This window comes from Pseudogymnoascus destructans, assembly GCF_001641265.1.
Source record: "Pseudogymnoascus destructans isolate 20631-21 unplaced genomic scaffold scaffold_7, whole genome shotgun sequence".
Lineage (NCBI taxonomy): Eukaryota > Fungi > Ascomycota > Leotiomycetes > Thelebolales > Thelebolaceae > Pseudogymnoascus > Pseudogymnoascus destructans.
The window spans coordinates 321,243-341,745 of NW_020167526.1; the positions used below are offsets into that span (position 1 = coordinate 321,243).

At 47.1% G+C, this 20,503-nt stretch overlaps 7 protein-coding genes across 7 annotated transcripts; 4 read left to right on the top strand and 3 right to left on the bottom strand.

The window, feature by feature from the left end:
- Window positions 1–7,069: 7,069 nt before the first annotated feature.
- VC83_02845 (uncharacterized protein) lies at window positions 7,070–9,933 on the top strand. Its single transcript, XM_024466499.1, has 2 exons — window positions 7,070–7,341; window positions 7,398–9,933. The coding sequence occupies exons 1-2, from the start codon at window positions 7,213–7,215 to the stop codon at window positions 8,664–8,666; spliced, it is 1,398 nt and encodes a 465-aa protein (XP_024325155.1). The 5' UTR covers window positions 7,070–7,212; the 3' UTR covers window positions 8,667–9,933.
- Window positions 8,834–9,823, bottom strand: VC83_02846 (uncharacterized protein; the record flags this gene model as incomplete). Its single annotated transcript, XM_024466500.1, has 1 exon — window positions 8,834–9,823. One exon carries the CDS (start codon window positions 9,821–9,823, stop codon window positions 8,834–8,836), a length of 990 nt encoding a protein of 329 aa, XP_024325154.1.
- A 539-nt stretch (window positions 9,934–10,472) lies between the features above and the next one.
- Window positions 10,473–11,951, bottom strand: VC83_02847 (uncharacterized protein; the record flags this gene model as incomplete). The annotated part of the gene is made up of 1 exon (XM_024466501.1): window positions 10,473–11,951. The coding sequence occupies one exon, from the start codon at window positions 11,949–11,951 to the stop codon at window positions 10,473–10,475; it is 1,479 nt and encodes a 492-aa protein (XP_024325153.1).
- Window positions 11,952–12,794: 843 nt separating this feature from the next.
- On the bottom strand, window positions 12,795–14,129 carry VC83_02848 (uncharacterized protein; the record flags this gene model as incomplete). Its single annotated transcript, XM_024466502.1, has 1 exon — window positions 12,795–14,129. The coding sequence occupies one exon, from the start codon at window positions 14,127–14,129 to the stop codon at window positions 12,795–12,797; it is 1,335 nt and encodes a 444-aa protein (XP_024325152.1).
- A 444-nt stretch (window positions 14,130–14,573) lies between these two features.
- On the top strand, window positions 14,574–15,656 carry VC83_02849 (uncharacterized protein; the record flags this gene model as incomplete). The annotated part of the gene is made up of 4 exons (XM_024466503.1): window positions 14,574–14,672; window positions 14,729–14,856; window positions 14,909–15,153; window positions 15,205–15,656. 4 exons carry the CDS (start codon window positions 14,574–14,576, stop codon window positions 15,654–15,656), a joined length of 924 nt encoding a protein of 307 aa, XP_024325151.1.
- A 1,961-nt stretch (window positions 15,657–17,617) lies between these two features.
- On the top strand, window positions 17,618–18,270 carry VC83_02850 (uncharacterized protein; the record flags this gene model as incomplete). Its single annotated transcript, XM_024466504.1, has 2 exons — window positions 17,618–17,690; window positions 17,795–18,270. 2 exons carry the CDS (start codon window positions 17,618–17,620, stop codon window positions 18,127–18,129), a joined length of 408 nt encoding a protein of 135 aa, XP_024325382.1. The 3' UTR covers window positions 18,130–18,270.
- Window positions 18,271–19,216: 946 nt separating this feature from the next.
- VC83_02851 (uncharacterized protein) lies at window positions 19,217–19,675 on the top strand (the record flags this gene model as incomplete). Its single annotated transcript, XM_024466505.1, has 1 exon — window positions 19,217–19,675. One exon carries the CDS (start codon window positions 19,217–19,219, stop codon window positions 19,673–19,675), a length of 459 nt encoding a protein of 152 aa, XP_024325383.1.
- Window positions 19,676–20,503: the final 828 nt, after the last annotated feature.

The following is a 20,503-nucleotide window of genomic DNA, read 5'->3' on the forward strand; positions in this document are numbered from 1 at the left end:
AAATGGCACTTCTCTGCAAACTCAAAAGGATGGACAAGCAATCTACATAGACTTAAGTGGTTAAAACGTGTGTTTAAGCTAGTAATGCATACGAAAGCAGATAGAGGACAACAACTTCTTATTTGTGATGGCTATGATAGCCACATAAGTGGAAATTTTATATCACATTGCATATATGTAAGGACACAGGGCACCCAGCTCACAGTAATAGCATATGAGAGTGCGAGTCGGAGGCTAAACGGATGCTATCCTATAGGTCTACTATGAAGGATACAAAAAAGATGATGAGGAACCCCATTGGGTCAATCCCCTTAAGTACCCGAAATGGGTCCGACTCGGCTAACCTGCCCTAACTCTCCCCACGTGACCGTAACCTGCCCAACTCTGATGCTTTCCGTCACTGAGGGCGGAGGCATCCTTACAATATAGAATTGCATCTTGCTCCTTATACTGCTACTACATACTTCACATGTGTTGCAGCCGCTCGATGTTGTAGTTTTTAGACCATTAAAAAAATGCCTCATAACCACACTATCCCCACTTAATAAAGCATAGCTCATGCGCATATAGAAAGCGGAGTGGTTAACCGCATACATAAAAGCAAGGACAGAAGCTCTTTCGATTTAGAATATTACCTTAGCTTAGAGAGGTGCAGGATTACAACCACTGCAACCATAGCGCATAATACAAGAGGTTATGCTTCTGTAATGGTGGGTGCACCAGATGTGAGAATCTAGCCACCCAAGGAAGGGATGATTTTACTAAGACAACACACTGTCTTAGGAAACAGAGCCAAAGGGTTGTAGCTTAGACTATTCCACAACGCAGCAATCAGGTGTATGATGAAGTGGTTTAGACAAGTTGTAACAAATGTTGAGTCTGGGAACTCAGGGGTAAGTCAGAGGTTAGCACCTCACTGACTTTTCAGAAACAAAGAATAACAAGATTAATGCTTGGAAGCTTGTAAAAGACGTGGAAGTATGTGATAGTCGATTTACTGTATTGTCTGCTTGCCCTTTCTTAAGGAAAGGGCAATCCTATTTATGCCAAAGGAGTGTAGTTCTCTCATTCTCCAAGACTTTCCATGACTAACCAGGCTTCGTAACTGTAGTCGACGTAAGAGAATCCCATAGAACCATCTCCTAGGTTCCTAGCCTATAGGAAGTGAAAGGAGGTCCAAGGTCAGAGTACCCCTATAGACAAATTATGTCATAACTTAACCAATCTTGTGGGTAACTAAGGAGAGATGACGTGTAATGAATCATAGAGGGTTGTAGAAGCTTTTGGAGCTATCGTTCATGTTCCTAGGCCTCTAGTTGATAGAGATATGTCATGTGTAGTATTAGCCCAGTAACTAAGGAGTGATGTCATGTAATGAATCATAGAGGGTTGTAGAGATATGTTATGTGGTCATATCAGCCCAGTAACTAAGGAGCAATGACGTGTAATAAATCATAGAGGGTTGTAGCAATCGTTGAGTAGTATTGCTCTTGTTGTTGGTGTGACAAGCCAAAATATGTATAGTGACTTGTAGGTTTGAGGAGGAGATTTCTGTTTGCTCTTGAGTTTGATAGCAAACTGAGTGCAACGAATGTCAGTATGACACAACAGAGCGACTAAATACACGCAATTTTCTACAACAACGTGATACTGACAATCTACGATCAATTGTTCAAGCTCGGAGAGTACAGTAAAAAGACAAGCGAGCAATTTTAAAGGGTCATTTTCATATTTCTACAAGGGAATTGCAGCTACAGGTCGTTAAAGCATAGGAGGCTACTTGACAGAAGTCAACAGCAACAGGTAGTAGAACTACAAACAAGGCTATAATTGAGCAAGGAGATGAAGAATCTATTGAAGAGGACTTAGGAGAAGTATCTAATTGTATTTTAATTGAGGATTAGAGTAACGTGCATGTATAACGAAAGTGCCAAACAAGCGAAAGTGCCAAAATATCGCGACTACCCCATAAGAATTGCGATAAATCCACCACAACAATATAAATTAATTAAAACTACTCAGAGTCCTCTTCCTCAGACCTGTCTATTACAATCTGACAAGTGCGCGCATTGTGTCCAGTCTCACCACACTTGCCACAGCGACGTGCATGGGTTTCTTCCCTTGGCTTCCGACCACTACTTGCCCTTATTTCTTGCTCTACTTGCTGCACAACGTCCCTCTCGTCCTGTAGCTCCTGTGCTACCTGTTGACTAAGTGATCCTCCTTGCTGTAGTCGTGTTTTTTTAGCTCTCCGGCGCTTGCTTAGCACTTCATTTGCCTGTCGCAGGTTTTGGTTCTCTGCTTTTAACAATGCTAATTGATGCATTATTTGCGATGCACCCTTTGTAAACTGGTCAACAGCTGCATAGATTGAGGTTGGAGAGCTATTTTGATGATGCGCAATTCGGTTTTTAATGAAAGTAGACTGTGATACAGCTTCAGTTGGGTTATTTGGTGTCTGAGAAACCCATGGTTGAGCGGTGTTTGGGCGAGAGGTTGGAGGTGTTGGCGTCTTAAACCTAAGGTCAAGTGTAGATATTACACTCTCAGGGCTAAATGGAAGAAGCCCAGCACCTCGGAACCCTCCCTGAATATTGCTTTCTGTCATTGCAATGTTAAATGCAGCGTGGAAGGCAGGAAAGAAGTCATCCTTAGTAATGTGAATAATATGAGCCCGCATCATATCTTCAATTTGCCGACCGTAAGCTCTCTTTAATGGGCCAAAACAGCCAACATCAAGTGGTTGGAGTATATGGGAAGAGTGAGCAGGCATACAAAGCGTAATAATGTTGTGTTCTTTGCAGTACTCCTCAAACTTGTCTGAGTGGTGGCTCTCATGACCATCAAGGACTAACAAGCGATAACCACCAACACTCCGGGGCTTTGTGTGCTTCTCAAAATGCTGAATCCAATCCATACCTCTCTCGTTTGTAGTCCAGCCATTTGCAGTAACAGCGATTACCCAATCTGCTGGAAATCCACTATTCTCATACCAAGATGCAAGGTGGTTTTTACCTGCCACAATGACAAATGGCGGCACTGCCCAACCTTAAGAACTAACGCCTTGGATTACTGTAACCCATTCCCGATTGCCAGGCTGCACCTTTTTTGCCTTTGCCCGCCCATCTGAGCTCGTTACTACCGTTGCGCTTGAGATGACGCCCATCATAAACCCAGTCTCATCAAAGTTGTAGATATCTGCATTGTTGATGCCATACTTTAGAATTGTGTTCCATACAAGCTCAAACCAGCCACGAATGACTTCTGGATCTTCGCACTTAGCCCTCTGGTAGTCGTATTTTCGCTGGAAGCGTGTCCGGAGCTCTACATGGCGCTTAACAAAGTTTGAAGCCCAACGTGACCCGACGCGTGGCGCGTCGCGTGTTGCAAGTAGTCGATTTGCCATATCTTCAACAATAGACAACTGAGGAGGGAACCCTTTAGCAGCTAAGTCAAGTATATACTGAACAAGAACTGATTCCTCTAGGTTACTTAATTTCTGTAAGTTGGCTTGGATATCGCGTCGTGAAGGTACACCTTGTAAACGGTGACGTAGCTTGCGGTGGTCTACGGAATAGATCCTAGCTGCAACTCGAAGGCGCAAATTTGGGTCGCTTTGCATAGCTTGGATAGCTAGCACTAATTTGCTTTCATCATTTTTATGGCGCATGTTTTGTTGTGGAGGAATTTAACATTTAGTTGGGGGGGTTGGTCACCGCATGATTTTGGCACTTTCGCTTGTTTGGCACTTTCGTTATACATGCACGTTATATATAATTTTATTTTTGTTGTTGTTCACGATGTTCCAACCCCACTACCGCCAGTACGCCATTACCGCCAGTACGCCACGACTTACGTTATGGTATATATAGCGTGTTACGCGTATTCCGCCAAGCCAGAAAGAATACTATAGTCTTTTTGGCTTAGTGGGATGTAGCGCGAGCGTAACCGTACATCGTTACAGGAAGCCACCTAGCAGAAAGCAACAAAAAGTCGAGCCATAGGCGCAAACCATGCTAAATGAACTAATTGAAGAGTAAATTGTCGAAGACGACCTAGAGGAGGAATTAGACTATATTATAGTTGAGTACTAAACTAAGACGTTACAATATACAGTAAAAATACGATAAGTCAATATGCTTTTAGCCGATATTTACATTATCTCGATATCTTTTTCTGTACGGAAGCTTTTTACATACAAAACACAATACATCCGATATCATGAGATCCTCCTTGAATATTGACTTATGCTAATCTTTTGAATCTTATAGAATACCTTCAAGAAAGCTCAATTCGATGACAATTGAACAGCGTCGTGCTCTTCAACAATGGACTGTCAACAAAACACCTCAACCTTCCCAAAAAGATTGTATCACCTGGTTTTTTGAGAAGTACAACATTCGAATTAGTCAATCTACAGTCTCGGAATCCCTTAGCAGCCGATTTATCAACCTTGATGATCCAATTAATACACCAACAATAGGGAAGAGGAACGATACGAATATACGTCGATGGGAAGTGGCTTGGCCAGATACTGAGGCTATTCTTTTTGAGTGGCAAGAACGAATCGATTCAAAAAGAGGTTTTAGAACTGCGGAGATCTTACAAGAGAAGGCAAAGCGAATTTGGTCACAACTACCACAATATCAAGGGAAGCCTTCGCCAGAGTTTAGCATTGCTTGGATACAGAAATTTCGACTACGTCACAACATCCGGAATAGAAAGAGGCAAGGAGAAGGGGCATCAGTCAGTGAGACAGCAGAGGACGAGATGAGGGCTATTCAGACAGTGGCTGGGGAGTATTTAGAGGACAACATTTATAGCATGGACGAGACGGGTTTATACTGGAAGATGATGCCATCTCGTGGGCTTTCTACAATGGAGGCTCGAGTAGGAAGGAAGATGGACAAGGCAAGGATGTCTGTCGTATTCTGTTGTAATGTGTCATACTGACATTCGTTGCACTCAGTTTGCTATCAAACTCAAGAGCAAACTTGGAAATCTCCTCCTCAAACCTACAAGTCACTATACATATTCTGGCTTATCACACCAACAACAAGAGCAATACTACTCAACGATTGCTACAACCATCTATGATTCATTACACGTCATCGCTCCTTAGTTACTGGGCCGATATTACCACATAGCATATCTCTACGACCCTCTATGATTCATTACATGACATCACTCATACTACCACATGACATATCTCTACCAACTAGAGGCCTAGGAGCATGAACGATAGCTCTAAAATCTCCTACGAACCTCTATGATTCATTACATGTCATCGCTCTTTAGTTACCCACAAGATTGGTTAAGTTATGACATAATTTGTCTATGACATAATTTGTCTATGACATAATTTGTCTATAGGGGTACTCTGACCTTGGTCCTCCTTTTACTTCCTATAGGCTACGAACCTAAGAGATGGTTCTATGGGATTCTCTTATGTCGACTACAGTTACAAAGCCTGGTAAGTCATGGAAAGTCTTGGAAAATGAGAGAACTACACTCCTTTGGCATAAATAGGATTGCCCTTTCCTTAAGAAAGGGCAAGCAGACAATACAGTAAATCGACTATCACATACTTCCACGTCTTTTACAAGCTTCCAAGCATTCATCTTGTTACTCCTTGTTTCTGAAAAGTCAGTGAGGTGTTAACCTCTGACTTACCCCTAAGTTCCCAGACTCAACATTTGTTGCAACTTGTCTGAACCACTTCACTACATCACACACCTGATTGCTGCGTTGTGGAATAGTCTAAGCTACGACCCTTTGGCTCTGTTTTCTAAGACAGTGTGTTGTCTTAGTAAATTCATCCCTTCCTTGGGTGGCTAGATTCTCACATCTGGTGCACCCACCATTACATAATGCTGCTGGTACTGATCGATGTCCTCCTTGGTTTATTGGCAAGGCGAAAACGCCTCGAGCTTTACGAAACATTGACGTCATAGCAATGGGAGGGGTTTGGAGGTGGAATAAGAAGGCTTGGATGAATCAGTTTATTATGGCAGAATGGTTAAGGGCTTTTTATGCTCGTATTGGTACAACACGGGAGGTTCTTCTCACCATGGACAACTTTTCAGCACATATCAAGGCCCTCGAATCGACACCACCCCCTGCGAATATCCGAGTTATCTGGCTTCCTCCAAATGCAACAAGTCGATTTCAAGCCCTAGATCAAGGTATCATTGCCTCTGTCAAAGCTCATTACCGTCGACAATGGCTCCTTTACATCCTTGATGCTTTTAAAAGGAATGAAGATCCTGTCCAAACGATGAATATACAACTTGCTATTCGATGGCTTCTTCGATCCTGGAATCACGACCTTACAAACTCGACAATCTATAACTGTTTTCGAAAGAGTATGATTGTTCAAAAGCCAGTTCAACTACCCTCACAACCTCTTCCTGATATTACCAATCTCTATCAACAAGTACAACAAGCTGGGAATGTACATGACACTATGGATCTTTCGAGCTTTTTAAATCCAGTCGATGAGGATATACAAGAGTTAGAGGGGTGGGAGGATTTTCAAAGGGGGGATGCTATTCTTGAGGATATCATGTCACAATACGTCCCAGATACCACTCAAGATGATGAGGAAGAGGATGAGCCTTCTTCACAGCCTGTGCCAACTACACAAGCTGTGATTAACGCCATTCAAGTTCTGATTGAGTTTACGGAATCTGGGAATAGTGACACCTCAGAAGCACCAACGTTCTTACGTTCTTTTGAACGTTTTGAGAGACAGTTAAGGCTCCTTGAAGCCAATTCACAAAGGCAGGGGACATTAGACTCATGGTTTATGTAAATAGCTTCAATTTTTAATTTAATCACGTGTAATACATTTACTCGATATATGCATTAAGTCGATATATTTTTGTGGATCCGAGGCATCAACTTATCGTATTTTTACTGTACGATATAAAACGTACTGATACCTACCCCTGTCGCCAAGCAAATTTTCCCACAGCTTGGCACTGAACCTGCCCTCGGCTGATTACTAATTATCTTTCACCAATGGAATGGATTGGGTTCGCGCCGGTTCGCCATCAACTGTAGTTCTTCGTTTCTGCGGTTCTGCTGTGTGTCGCAAAGCTACACCGCAAGAGAATCCTTTCGTTCTGTGCAACCATTGTCTTTAGCCGCCTTGTTTGATTTTGCTACGCAAAGGCATCTTTTCATGGTTCTTTGCATGCACTATTCAAGATGACGTCCACAAAGAGCAGTGTAAAGCAGAGGGTGGCTATAGTTGGCTCGGGTATGGCTGGTTTGGCCACAGCGCACCTTCTTCACAATGATAAACATCAGCGGTACTCTGTGACTGTCTTTGAAAGCGTGCGTATGTTATGTCTCAAATTCTTCTGTTCGCTGGTCTGACAAGTTTCCATTAGGGTGAATCCTTCTCACTCGATTCTGCGTCCGTATCTATAGAAGATGAATCTCAAAAAATTGTCGATCGCATTGACGTCCCTATGCGCGCCTTCGCAGAAGGCTATTACAAAAATCTGATCAGCATGTACAAATACCTAGGGGTACGATACCATTTTCAACTATTCGTTTATAGCTTCAAGAAAAACGCTGTCAGTGAGACTTGGAACAAGGAGAGCAAGGAAGGTTACTTTGTCTATTCTTCGAACAACCATGGATTTCCGCCAATATGGCCGGAGGGTATTAATCTGTTCTCATGGCTCATAGAAATCGGGTATGTAGCCGTCTGCTACCTTTGGTGGTCGCTTTGCTGCTTCTGGATTCCACCGGCACTCGCAACAAACTCTCGTCTCTGCGAATCTTTAGAAGAATACATGAAACGCATCATGCTTCCGCGCCACTTCGTGAACTTCTACCTTCTCCCTCTCCTCTCGAGCGTTGCGACTTGTACGCACGAAGCTCTTCTCCGGTTTCCAGCTAGGGATTTGACCGAATATAAAAGACAATCAGCAGGGGGGGACCATTACACGGTTTCTAGTGTGCACGAAGTGCAAAAATCGCTAGGATCCGGACTGAAAACAAAATTTTCCACGCTGGTCACTAAGGTTGAAGTGCTCCAAGATGGGAGACTTGAGGTCGTGTGGAATACATCGGATAATGTAACTCATAAAGATATATTCGACCGGGTGGTTTTGGGGGTGGCCCCTGATATTGCCGGAAGGATCTTCCAACCACTCGGAAAAGCCATGGCACAGATTCCAACAACAATGGTCCACAGCATTGTACAAGGTAATGGTATGAAGGTCGCCTTGAATGACACTAAGGCAAGTGAGTTGGCACCGAAGGGCGCCAAAGCAGCGGAAACGATACACCTTCGCACATCAACTAGTCTGGCACAAACAGAATCCATACACGTCCATGGATCCGGAGCTATGGTGACGACGTGCCCATTCACCGATGTTTCATCAGCATCAAATGTGCTGAGATCCGTAAAATTCCTTCGAGCCCTCCGCACCCCACTCAGCAGGCATGTGGTTAACAGCATATTCGGCGAGAACATCGGCAGTCCTCTCGTGGACGAGAAACAACCCTCCTGGAGGAGCGGCGACGACAAGATCTATTTGGTTGGAGGCTGGTGTTGGGATGGCATGGTACTCCTGGAAGGCTGTGTGATCTCTGCTATGAGGGTTGCCTCGGCGCTTGATGTAGATATACCATGGAACGGTTTATAGGCTTGAATTAATGACATAATACCCATTACAGTGTGAGTCTTACAGTGCACTAGGATTGTAGAATCTTCAGCAATCGATCTAACGGCAACAGATGGTGGCCTATTCGCATTTTGAAGAACCTACTGCTGAGCTTAGGAACTATAGTACCGTCATGGATACAGTTCGGTTCACTTGTCGACTTCAACGACAATCACCACCTTTCCCCTTGCGTGGCCTCCATCCAGCCTGGCAAAAGCATCCTCGAACTTTTCAAGAGGCCACACGCTGTCGACCACTGGTTTACAAACACCAGCTTCGACCAGTTCAGTGATATTTTTCAGCTGCGAGCCGTTTGCTTCCACAATGAAAAAGAGGTTATTGACGCCTTCAACCTCCAAATCTTTTGGCCTCTTCTCCTCAGGCGGTTCGTAGATACTGACGAGAGTCCTCCACTCTTTAAGTCCACCAAGCCTCCTCCAACGTCTTCCTACAACAAGATCAAATTTCCTTCCCGCAACTTCGCTCACCCAATCTTTCAGCGACACCTGGCGATAATTGATCGCAACATCCACCCCGAGCGACTCGACAAACGCCACATTATCTGGCCCACACGTCCCAGCCACCTCGGCCCCAGCCCACCTTGCCAACTGCACGATCCAAGAACCTGCACCCCCAGACGCCGCCGTAACCAAGACCCTCTTCCCCTTTGCCGCCCCCTTTTCTGCCTTCAACCTCCCACGCACAAACAGCGCCTGCCAGGCCGTCAATGCACTCAGTGCCACCGCCGCGCTTTCGGCCCACCCCAGATTCCTCGCTCGTACCCCTAGCTCCGCAGTCGTAATAATCGTGTACTCCCTTGCCATGCCCGTGCGGGCGAACTCTGTGCGTGCATACACCTCTGTGCCAGGTTGGAATGGCGAGCCTGCCGGGGCGGTAACTACGGTGCCGGCGACGTCATAGCAGGGTATCGGCTCCTTGCGTTTGGTGTCTGGGTTCTTTGCGTTTTCAGGCCAGAGTATTTCCCCGGCGCATGGGGCGACAGCGTGTGCGCGGATGAGGTGCTCGTTAGCGGAGAGGTCGGGGACTGGGAGGGGGCAGGTTTGTAGGGTTAGGTGCTGAGTGTTTGGGTCCAGTTGGAAGAGAGCGCGCATTGAAGATGGGAGGAGTAGGGTTGCCATTGTTGCGGCGGATCTGTGTGTGGCTTTTGAGATAGAACGTGGCGTTGCCGCTGTATTATGGGAGAGATTGGATTGTCTTGTTCGGCAGTTGCTTGTGAAGTTAATCGGCTCGGCGGTGAGACGGACCTCGCTGTCATGATCCAGACTGATGGAAGGATGCTACAGAATCACGTGGTGGGCTGCATATAGACCACTCCGTAGAATGCATCATACTTCCCATGACCTTGTTCCCTATAATGGGAAGGCATTTGGAATTTCTGTTTATAACGATCATTTCTTCAAGCTACCTTCAGGACAAGCGTCTGATGTCTCCAGTTTATACCTCACTAATAGGTTTCTACAACAAATAGCTCTTGACGGGCAAGGTTTCACATAAGATAACATGATTGTGTGAGAAGAGTTAATATTAAAATCGATGGGGCCGACGCGCTGCCCATCACAACAGTACCCCCCAATTGGGGCGCCGATTCTTTCGGAGAGACGAAACAATATTATAGACAACCCAAGCCCCCTTTGCATCTCATCATGGATGACAATCAATTGTAGTCCAGCCTCCTTTTCGTCTTCGTAGATTTTTCATAGCGTTTCGTTTCTGGTACTGCTTCCATGTACAAAATTTACAACGTTCAAGCAAGACTCATCCGCGTATTTAGTGACAAAATAGTCTTCTTACCAGAGCTATTGTCCTCCTGATCCAACATTGGGCCCTTTCGCTGCTTATTGCTGTAGCGGAAATATCGGCAGAGATAATATGTTCTTCGACACCCAGGGCCGTCGTAAGTTCTCTTCCCCACCCATCGATGAACTGTTCGACAAAACTTCTCTCATAGAACGCCCCATTGTAACTAACCGACAAGTTCAGCTGGCCGTCCCAAGTCCAGAGAGTCGTCGCAAGCACGCGATTGATAATTTCAACGCTCAACCACCAATCCTCGATCTCGACCGTTGCCGCCTTCCCATCACGCTTGCTGTGCAGGTAATTGTTGACTACGCCTAAAGAGCTCAACGTTTGGTAGGCCGGCGCCTTTAGCGGGTCTTCTGGTGCAACGCTCAGAGTGCCTAGGGCTTTTCTAACATAACTGGCCAGGAACTCAATCGCATTTTGGGACTCATCATTGCGCAAATTCCGCGTATGTATCGCTTTCATCTCGGCTGCAATGGCGTTGAAGTCCCTGTGTTCGTTCAGGTCGATGCTGAATGGCAAGCCAGTATGATAGAGGCTAACAGCTGATTGGGGACCGTTCCACGGCGCGGAAAGATACTTTCGTAGGTCAAGCGCCGTGATGCCGGTATATTTTCCCCTTCCGGTGTCTCGGGTGCTTGGGCCAGAATTGTCTTGTGTGCACGGCTGCATCGCAAGAACGAGGGCCGAGTGGGCAGCTGTTGTCACCGTGATTCCTCGCGCCTTACAGGACGAGATAATGCGCTCAGTCACATCAGCCGAAAATGTGATACGGTAGCGTTGGGGACTGGTAGGCAATATATTGGGCAGCGTCGCAATTGGAATTGACGGCGGGCCAGCCTCGAAGGCATCAAGTTCAGCGTCAGAAGCTTTGCTGGTCTGTGGTGTAGGTTCGCGAGGAACAAAGGCAGCTTCATTGAGGGAAGGTGCTAACCGTACGACCTCTGTGCCGTCAAATATAATGTTAGGCGGACCGTCAGCGAGAATCTGGAGAAATGCATTTTGCAGAATTCGGAGGCCTGTGCCATCTATACGCCAGTGCGGTGTGCGGAATAGAATTTCTCCTGATAGGGGCAAGATGTATATCTGGAAGTGTTCCGCGGGGTTGATACACGTATAGAGGTTGTTGGCTGAATTGCTGGCTGCATCGACAATGAAAGTTTCCTGCATCCAGGTCCTGATGGACTCTGGAGATGGCACAGTGTAGGTGAGTCTGAAGCCACTTTCGTCCGCCTCGGCAGCAATTTGCGGGTGTAGAAATCGGAGTGCCTTCCAAGCTCTCTGCAGTTCCGCCACTGAAGGCAACTCTCTGAGTCTGATTGAACACGAAATGAGGAATTGTTGCTTTTGAATAACGGCCCCAGCAGCCGCTATCTGACGGTAAAATTGCTCGACGGAGCCGAATTCGCGCTCATAACGACCAGAGATGGTTTCTTGCCAAGGCATTATGGCAGGGCATGAAGTCTGGTCACTTTTTGCTGTGGTAGCTTAAGAATAATTGGTGGTGAATATCTGGTATCCTCCAATGTAGAATCGCTGAACAAAGTTACGAAATGCGGATTGGCAGCACCGTTTATTAAGAATAATACCTATAGTTTGTGACACTTATACCGAGATTCTGCAGATGATAGTGAGCTAGATATGAGAGTTTCAGACTGACGAGTCACTGTGTTCAAGTTTAATGTTTTAATATCAGACATGTTTAACTCTCACTCTACTCCGTAAGCCTAAATGATAGGTTCTACTCGTACTTTGGATTAATAAATGTATGTAGGGTGATGATCGTCGCTACCCCTGTAGTAGAGTAGTCCAATAAAAACCGTAATGTTATGCTGCTTTACCACTCGTACGTACGTGACGCGTTATATAAAACAGCGTTGAGGTGGAACTACGTACATGTGTCCCCTGTTAACAATTATTGACCCAAAGTACGAGTAGGCCGCCGATCGTGGTGTCACCGAGTCAAGCCACTTAGACACAACCTATGGAATTCTTGCACCAAGCCACGTTGATAGGTGCATCAGCGATCATGTTCGTCGGCGCTGAGACACGGCTTGGACCTTCCCAACAGCGAATGCACTAAGGATCAGACAGCGACAGAGGTGTTGCAAGTTCAGCTATATGACTTACGAAAACTCAGTAGGCTTAATCGCGAGTCAGAAATTGGACTATGGATTGTGTGCAGTCTGCTGCAATTTTTTGTACGAGAGGCTCTATACCTTGCATGCCAACGCCAAGGACCTTCAACATCCACAATAAAGCTTGACTCCGCAGTGAGACATGTATCAATCAGTGTTTGGCAGCAGCCAGATCTTGGATAGTCCTCTCCACGATATCCATTGCAACGTAACACTTGGACTCCTCCTCCAACTCGAGGCCCCTCGCCTTATACTTGCCGTTGTCGAAGATCTTCTCGACAGCCAACTGTACCTGTTCAGCGGTAGGGCGCCCAGTACGGAGGTTGATTGCCACACCAGCCCACTCTGCCCGAGCCGCTACCTCGGGCTTGTCTTCGGTGGCTCCTGCAATGATCATCGGTACGCCTGTACTAATGCCGTGTTGGACGGCTCCGTAGCCACCATTTGTAATGAATGCCGTGCAGTACGGCAGCAGGTCGTCGAAGGGGATGAAGTCTACGACTCGGGCATTCTCGGGCACAAAGGTTTCTTCAGGGAGAGTTGCCCCTCTTCTCCCCAAGGCCACCACAACAATAACATCGCCGCGGTCCTTGAGACCCTGCATAGTTGGAATGATCAGCTCGGTGTAATTCAGATTCAAAGTCCCCTGCGAGACGGCGACAATCCTCTTGGTTGTGTCGTGGGTGATGTCTGACCACCAGCTTGGAAATACTGCAAGTGGATCACGGTGGCCCTTTGGCAGCCCGCCTGCAAAATGGATGGTGGGAGGTGCATCGCTGCGCGAGTATTCCATTGACGGGGCACACATCTGTAGGAAACAGTCGCCGGTTAGGTATGGAGAGTCCATAAAGAAAGGCGCGCTGTCTTTAACGCCGAGTTCTGCAAGAACCTCTTTGAAACGCTGGTCAGGCTTGGCCAGTATTTTATCCTCCATGGCCTTGTTCATGATTTTGTTCCTGGCACGGCCTTTGAGACTGGTGTCAGGGAGCACACCTGGGCCGAAGCTTGCCGTGTCGATGCTACGTAGCGCGATAGGGAATATACCGATGGCGATGGTGGCGGTTGGTTTAATTCCTGGGGCACCCAAGAGGCACGGGATACTACCCATACAGCCCGACTCGTTGAGCATGATTATTGGTCGTCCAGGATGCTGTTCACCGAGGATCTTAAGTGCCTTCTGCTGAGCAAAATGCTGGGCCGGGATGGCGTTCACGAAATAATTCTCCAAATCGAAGGCGAATCGGGCTGGCCCTGCAGGAGTGGCTTCTCTCTCATCTTTGAGTGTTTCTTCGGTGACATCGGCGATGCCTTCAAGGGCTATCAGCTTGGCGCCGATGGACTCTATTCTCTTCTTGTAAACAGAGCCAGTGACAAAGGTTACATCGTAGCCGCGGGCCACGAGCTCCTTGCCAATGACGCGGATAGGCATGACATGGCCATAAATTGAGCTGACAGAAATGAGAATGAGGGGTTTGGAGACCGTCATGGCTGCTGTTGAGGATTTAGGCTGCGTTAACGGAATGCTTTTTTGGACAGGAAATCCCACGGAATCAACCGCATTATATGTGTGGGCTGATGAGAGTGATCGCCCACAGCGAGTTTTAAAATCAGACAGGTCAGATGCGCTCCCGTTACTTCACGTATGGAACTGAGACACACAACATTTACTCTAAGACCAATTTCAGAGGCCCAATTCACGCGTATATAGAGCAGCTGCTATAGAACTTGCGGATCCTTGTGGCCCCGTGAACTCTATACTTCTACACTCTCATTACTTTACTGCCTGCTTTTACCGTTACTACTGTTTCCTCTTCCATTGCACCTGCTGCACGGCTAATCTGGCTGGCCCATTGTTATAACCACCTATTCCGACATTTGACGCGTTAAATAGTTGATTGGAACACCTAGCAATAGTCCTATTCTATTTACCATGTCTCATCAGCTATTGGAGACATTTTTGGTCCATATTCGAATCGATGGCTTCGAAGTTCCTACCGCTCTGCTGGTCATACTTCTGAAAACATTCATTGTCAGTACGATGCAGTCGATAATACTTACCAACGCCTAACTCGTGTGTTGTTTTAGTACAGTGCCATCTGCTCGAGCGTTGCGCTCGTGTACTTCGAGTTGATGTATTTAGCCACACGCTATCTATACTTCCGAGGGTTCCTCAAACGATATGCTCCTCTTGACTCGACTCGACATATAAGCATGTAAGGGTTATGTTGATACACTCCCTGTCGTGCCATCTAACATATGCTATAGAGTATTCTGGAGTTTGATGTCGGCCTTCTTGCTGCCGATTTTCACGGCTGTGACCTGCCAAAGCGGAATGGAACGATCATTCGCCTTCAACCCGGTGTCCTGCTGCGCGCACACCTTGCTCTATATGGCAATTCACGACGTTTTATTCTTCTATATGCATTTTGCCATGCACAAGTTCCACAGCTTGCATTTGGTATACAAATATGTCCATGCAATGCATCACGACGCAGTGCATCTTATGAACGGTATAACCACAAATACAAACGCCTCCTCTACACGCAGCTAATAGTTTGCAGCATATGCGATTGGCTACGCAGATTTTGGAGACGATCTCCTTACAATTGGAGTTCCCTGGGCCATCTGGACACTGATCGCCGGCTCGAATTGGTGGAACTGGATGTTACCTTTCAGCTTCATGCTCAGCGCTACATACATTGGTCACAGCGGCTACCGGTCCGCGTCGCCATGGTTTACGCTGTTCAATCCCCTATTTCTGCCCATCATGCTCATTGTTGGCAAGCAGGCGTTGTCGCCTGCTGACCACCAGGTCCACCATACTTACAGGAGATATAATTTTGGGTTGTTTTTAAGGCTATTGGACAAATGGCACAAAACCTACAAAAAATCGGACAAGATAGCATATGATGTGCACTACTGGAAGAAGTGGGTGCGAGTCAAGGAAAACAGAGAGAGCCTTGCAAATAATAAGTGGAAGGGGGGTATCAAGTTCGAGGAGCTCACGATATAATGTTAACTTTAACTATAATAACTAGCAAGCGGGATCTTTTAGTACTATAGCCAAGGAATTTGGGTTTTGTAGCCTTTCATCTTCGGAGTTGGGAATCATGGAGTATAGTTTGTTTTTGATAATTTTCTCAAAAAACATGTAAATACAAGTGGGCGAATATTAGTAAAATATAATTACAAATACTTATGTCGTTGTTATTAATATAACCATACCATATTTACTACGTTAATAAAAATAGGTGGTAATTAACTATGGTTTGGAAAAAATATAATACGCTTAAATGGGATATTATTGTAACAGGATAACGGTGTAATATATTCACGCTACATAACAATTAAATAAATTTGATGTTGATATTCCATTGAATAATTTCGTATAGACTATTTCATTAGTCGATTGGCTAAAGTCTAGTATCAAGGAATCTGTAGCACGACGCGGTGCCAGGGGGTTCCACGGCCATCATGAGGATGTTCGCATGTTGCACTTGGCATAGAGAAGCCCTACGCACCGTTGTGCCACTACTACAACGGTGCCTACCGTATATTTTTATTACAAGATACAGTAAGTAATTACGCCAAACGCGTCGGGTTGTGAGGGTAGAGCGCGGTGCTGCTCCATACGTAAATGCCAACAACCTGAATCTGTTAATTGGCATGTATACGACGCCTTCAAGAAACGTGTGCATATTGTGAAGCGGTGCATAAGAAATACGCAGGGTCTGGCATCGTGGGTCTGGCGGCGAGGAAGTTGGACAACTTGTGGCTGTGAGAGCTTCGTACTTCAGGGAACAGTAGGCATCATTGAACACTGTTGTAAAGCTGCCGGTTGGTATGTATGCATACTATTACTTCTAGCAATGCGTGTAATGTGCGCCTAACATGAACGAAATGCACAGCGTTGTGGGCGAGAGCGGTTTTTCCCCAGTATCCTTCGAGTGCGGGCAATCTTTGCCATAGCCTGTTTTCTGTGCCCTCTTCAACTGCAACCCTCGGCGAATTCCATAATAGCTAAGACCTATTTGTCATTACAGTGAGATTCTCGTGACCGGTAGTCTGGGCGGTAATTTGCTGTCAGACAGGGTAATCTTATCGCTCAGACGCAATATTGATTCCCAGCCATGTTTCCCTGTTGCATTCGATAGCCAAGCATTTACTGGACCAGATATGGCCGTCAATCGTCGATCACCCGTGTCCAGTGCGAATCAGCCCGCACGGTTGTATGACTGGTCCAGGGATATGAAGCCTTGGCCACAGCGACATCAACCCTGGGGTCCAGAACCAGGGCAACTAACATCAGGCCAAAAATGTCTCGCCCGTAGTGGCACTCAATATATGTTGTTGAAGGAGGAGGTTGCTCAGACTGATTGGTTGGGCGTGTGGCTCGCCAACCGAATCGGGTTGCGGACCACCCACAAATAGTTCTGTAGATAGCTTCACTCAAAACAACAATACAACACAAATTCTAGTGAACTGTTGTTCAACTCAACTTGATGACTTATACTACCGCTGCAAGTGATATCATACACTTAAACATATGTCTACAGTTAAGACCTACTAATTTTCTACGGACACATGAGAGGTTCCCGTTGAAGAGGGTGATGTCGGGTTCAAAGGGACCGTGCCGCGAATCATGTTTCAACGAAAGCCCAACCAGGCGGAACAGCAAACCGGCTGAGCGTCCTGTTGGCATCTTTGGCGCCTTGGATAAGTTTAAACGCATCGAATTTTGAACTGGGCTCTTTTTGGGGCGGGGAAACCCTTGTTTGGGTAGTTAATTCTAAGTGCCTACAGGATCAATGTATAAACACCAAGGCTCTCGCCGGCTGCTTTCAATAAACCATTCCACTTGACTATTCAACTTAACTATTTGAGTCGGAGCCAGTCTCTACCTGAGAAGATATATTATTATTGCGGAAGGCACCAAGTCCTCAGCCAGGACGAATCTAACAGGACTACAGAATCATGAAGCTCGGCGTTGCACTCGTTAGCCTCCTCTCTGTCGTCCTCACATCGCCTGTGCCAGTATCCGAGGGAGGTTATAATGTAGACGGTGGATTTATAACCTAGACCCTGACGTATTGGATGCTGATTACACTCCCGTCAGACATATCCCGGACATTGCCGGACTCAAGGTGGAAGTTCTAAGGGCGAGAGGCGGTGGTGACTCTTCTACCATTGGAGTCCCTGTGAAGACTCTGGTTGATGATATCAACAAGTCCATCGGCACTCAGTTGAACGCGAGGCAGGTGCAAGAACTCGCCCTAATTGTCGATTATACGCTAGGCCTCGGGGAGAATGCCAATGGCGCAGCATCCGGTGCCTTGCCTAGCAAACCTAATCTGTCGCCAGCCGAGATTCTAGCCAACGCCCGGAAGGCATTGAGTGCCGCGGAGAACACCTACATGAAGTACCCAAACAAAATCACCGAAGCTGCCTATCTGAACGCTCTGAACGCGATTGAAACGTTGTGGTGACAGTTCCGACGGGTTGTTGTTGTGGTAGATGAAGGCAGACGTGGGACGGAGAGGAGATTGCAAGCGTTGGTGGGACGGAGCAGGATTACTAGGTCTCGTTACTGTTATGCTACATACCATATATCTTATTAAAGTTAATATACATAATTATAATCATCTATATATCGGCGCTGCTCTCGTGGTTTTGGAATTTAGTTGCTCCCATGGTTTGCAAACTGGGCTGCTCTCGTGAAGTTCGATGCAGCAACTCGAGGTCCCAAAATAAAGCAACAGAGACCCATGGAATTGATCCAGCACCTTGGTACTACAGAATGCTGCCCGAGTGCTTCTTTACAATCACACAGCGTAATAAACGCTATGAAATGCGTGTACAAAAATGTCATTGCACGATCCAGGCTAAGATAGCTACCCCACACACTGACCCATCAAACGCAGCGGCAGCTCCCATAACCTTAATCGCGCATCGGACTGCACGTCTACTCCGGTCGCAAATCCCCATCCTTTGCCTCCCAATCTTGTTTGCAGGCGCGATCTGCACCATCCCCAATCTGCGGGGTCCCAGTGCACGGCCGGCATGCCGATTGAGGGAGCCAATTGTCTCGGGCAGGGTTAAGGGGCGCAAGGGACTGTACCAGTCAGAGCATGCAGGTCGATGCGGCTTTCGTCCCCTGCCGCCTGGCCCGGGCCATAATGGGATTGTTTGCTATGCTAATGTCTTGAACTAGCTCAGCTGTCAATAAATCCAATGTCCGCCCGCCCACACAGCCATCATACATTACTCCTCCGCCGTGATCCTCCTCCTGCTCGTCCCCGCCACTCGCGCGGCCGCCATACCAACCAGGGCGACCTGCCTGGCCTCGACGGTGAACTACGGTTAGTAGATCCTGCCGTGGTGCTTGGTCTTGCGACGCAGGTGGTCGATGAAGCCATTGGGGTCGTCACAACGGAGTAGGGGAGAATTTGGTGCCCGTGGTCGGCCGTGATGTTAGCGCGCAGTCGGAGGGCAGCGCACCACTCATCCCGGAGGAGATGAGGAACGAACTGTCGCTCCTGATTACCGGAAAGCCGTTTTCCGAACAAAGTAGCGATGCGGAGGCGAAACGCGATATCACCGACGCCGATGTCGCCGGTGCCATCGCGTACGCGGGTAAGATGGCCGCCGGGGCAGCAGGACAAGTCGGCAGCCTTCAGAACAGCTCCCCTCTCGGTCGACGCAGCGCCGCGGCCCTCGACGATTTATCAGAGCTCCTCGATTCCGTTTAACGACCTGACACAGCGAGACACCGCGGTCGAAAAGTCAGCGCTACCCACCCTGCCGACCGATACCACGGGGGCGAAACGCGACGGCAGAGGCAGTGTCGCTGGTGTCGTCGATTCTGTTAGTGATGAGGTAGAGGCTATCAAGGGACCGCGAGGGATGGTTGGCGGGTCTATCGAGGAATCTGAGATATGTGGCGTCGGTGACGCCGTTGATGGAGTTGTTGGTGTTGGTGCCGTCGGTGGTGGTGAAGAGCAGGCTTCTCGACGTTTCATCAATTCCCTTTAGAAAAATACTTCCCGGGCTTCTCAATAGTGAGTAAGCTGGTGTCGGTACGGGCGACTGAAGCTGTTACTGATAGGGGGGCACTGGGAGTTTATGAGCGGAGTATAATATATCTTCTTCGCATCGGAAGGGACTAGGGTCGGGGAGAGGTTTGGGTATATATTTCTCTTCCCATATAAAGATTTTTTATTATATATTGTAGTTAGCTTAGTATAGCTTTACATCCCCTAGCTGTATATTGCGTCGAGGGAAATTCTTGAGTGTGGTGTAAAATCACATGACGACTTCCATATGCTATTTCGACGATATGGAATTGGTGGGTGATGAAGCGCAGGCGGGTGCCGCTCACTTTAGACAAGAGAATGCGAAGCTAGAACTGGCTGGGCTGGGAATCGAAAAAGAAGACAAAAAGCAAAGAAACGGGTACGAGTGACGAAAATGACATACCCCCATACCCGCCACAACCCACCAAGAAACCTCACAGACAGACAAACCTCGGAACCAAATCCAACCTAACCAGCAATCTCCCCCCCATGGATCCTATCTACCGAGCAGACCCGCAATACACCAGCAGTCGCACCCATCGGTGCTCCCACCCTTTCGCGGCGGAAGGCTGGCTCACGTTTTCCTTCCCGCCTTGGGGAGGGAAATTAGATAGCTGATCGGGGAATGATCGTTTGGTCTGGCCTTTCGGGAGGGTAGGTAGAGTGGTGATGTGTGGTTTTGATATGGTAAGATGGGCTGTTGGTGTTGGTGGAGGAGTGATGGGAGGACTATCACCAGACTATCACCAGACTATCACCAGACTATCACCAGACTATCAACAGACTA

Excerpts from the sequence above, each read along its gene's own strand:
- VC83_02845 (XM_024466499.1), top strand. The coding sequence starts at position 7,213 with ATGACGTCCACAAAGAGCAGTGTAAAGCAGAGGGTGGCTATAGTTGGC. Across the intron at positions 7,342-7,397 it reads CTGTGACTGTCTTTGAAAGC|GGTGAATCCTTCTCACTCGA; the intron begins GTGCGTATGTTA and ends AGTTTCCATTAG.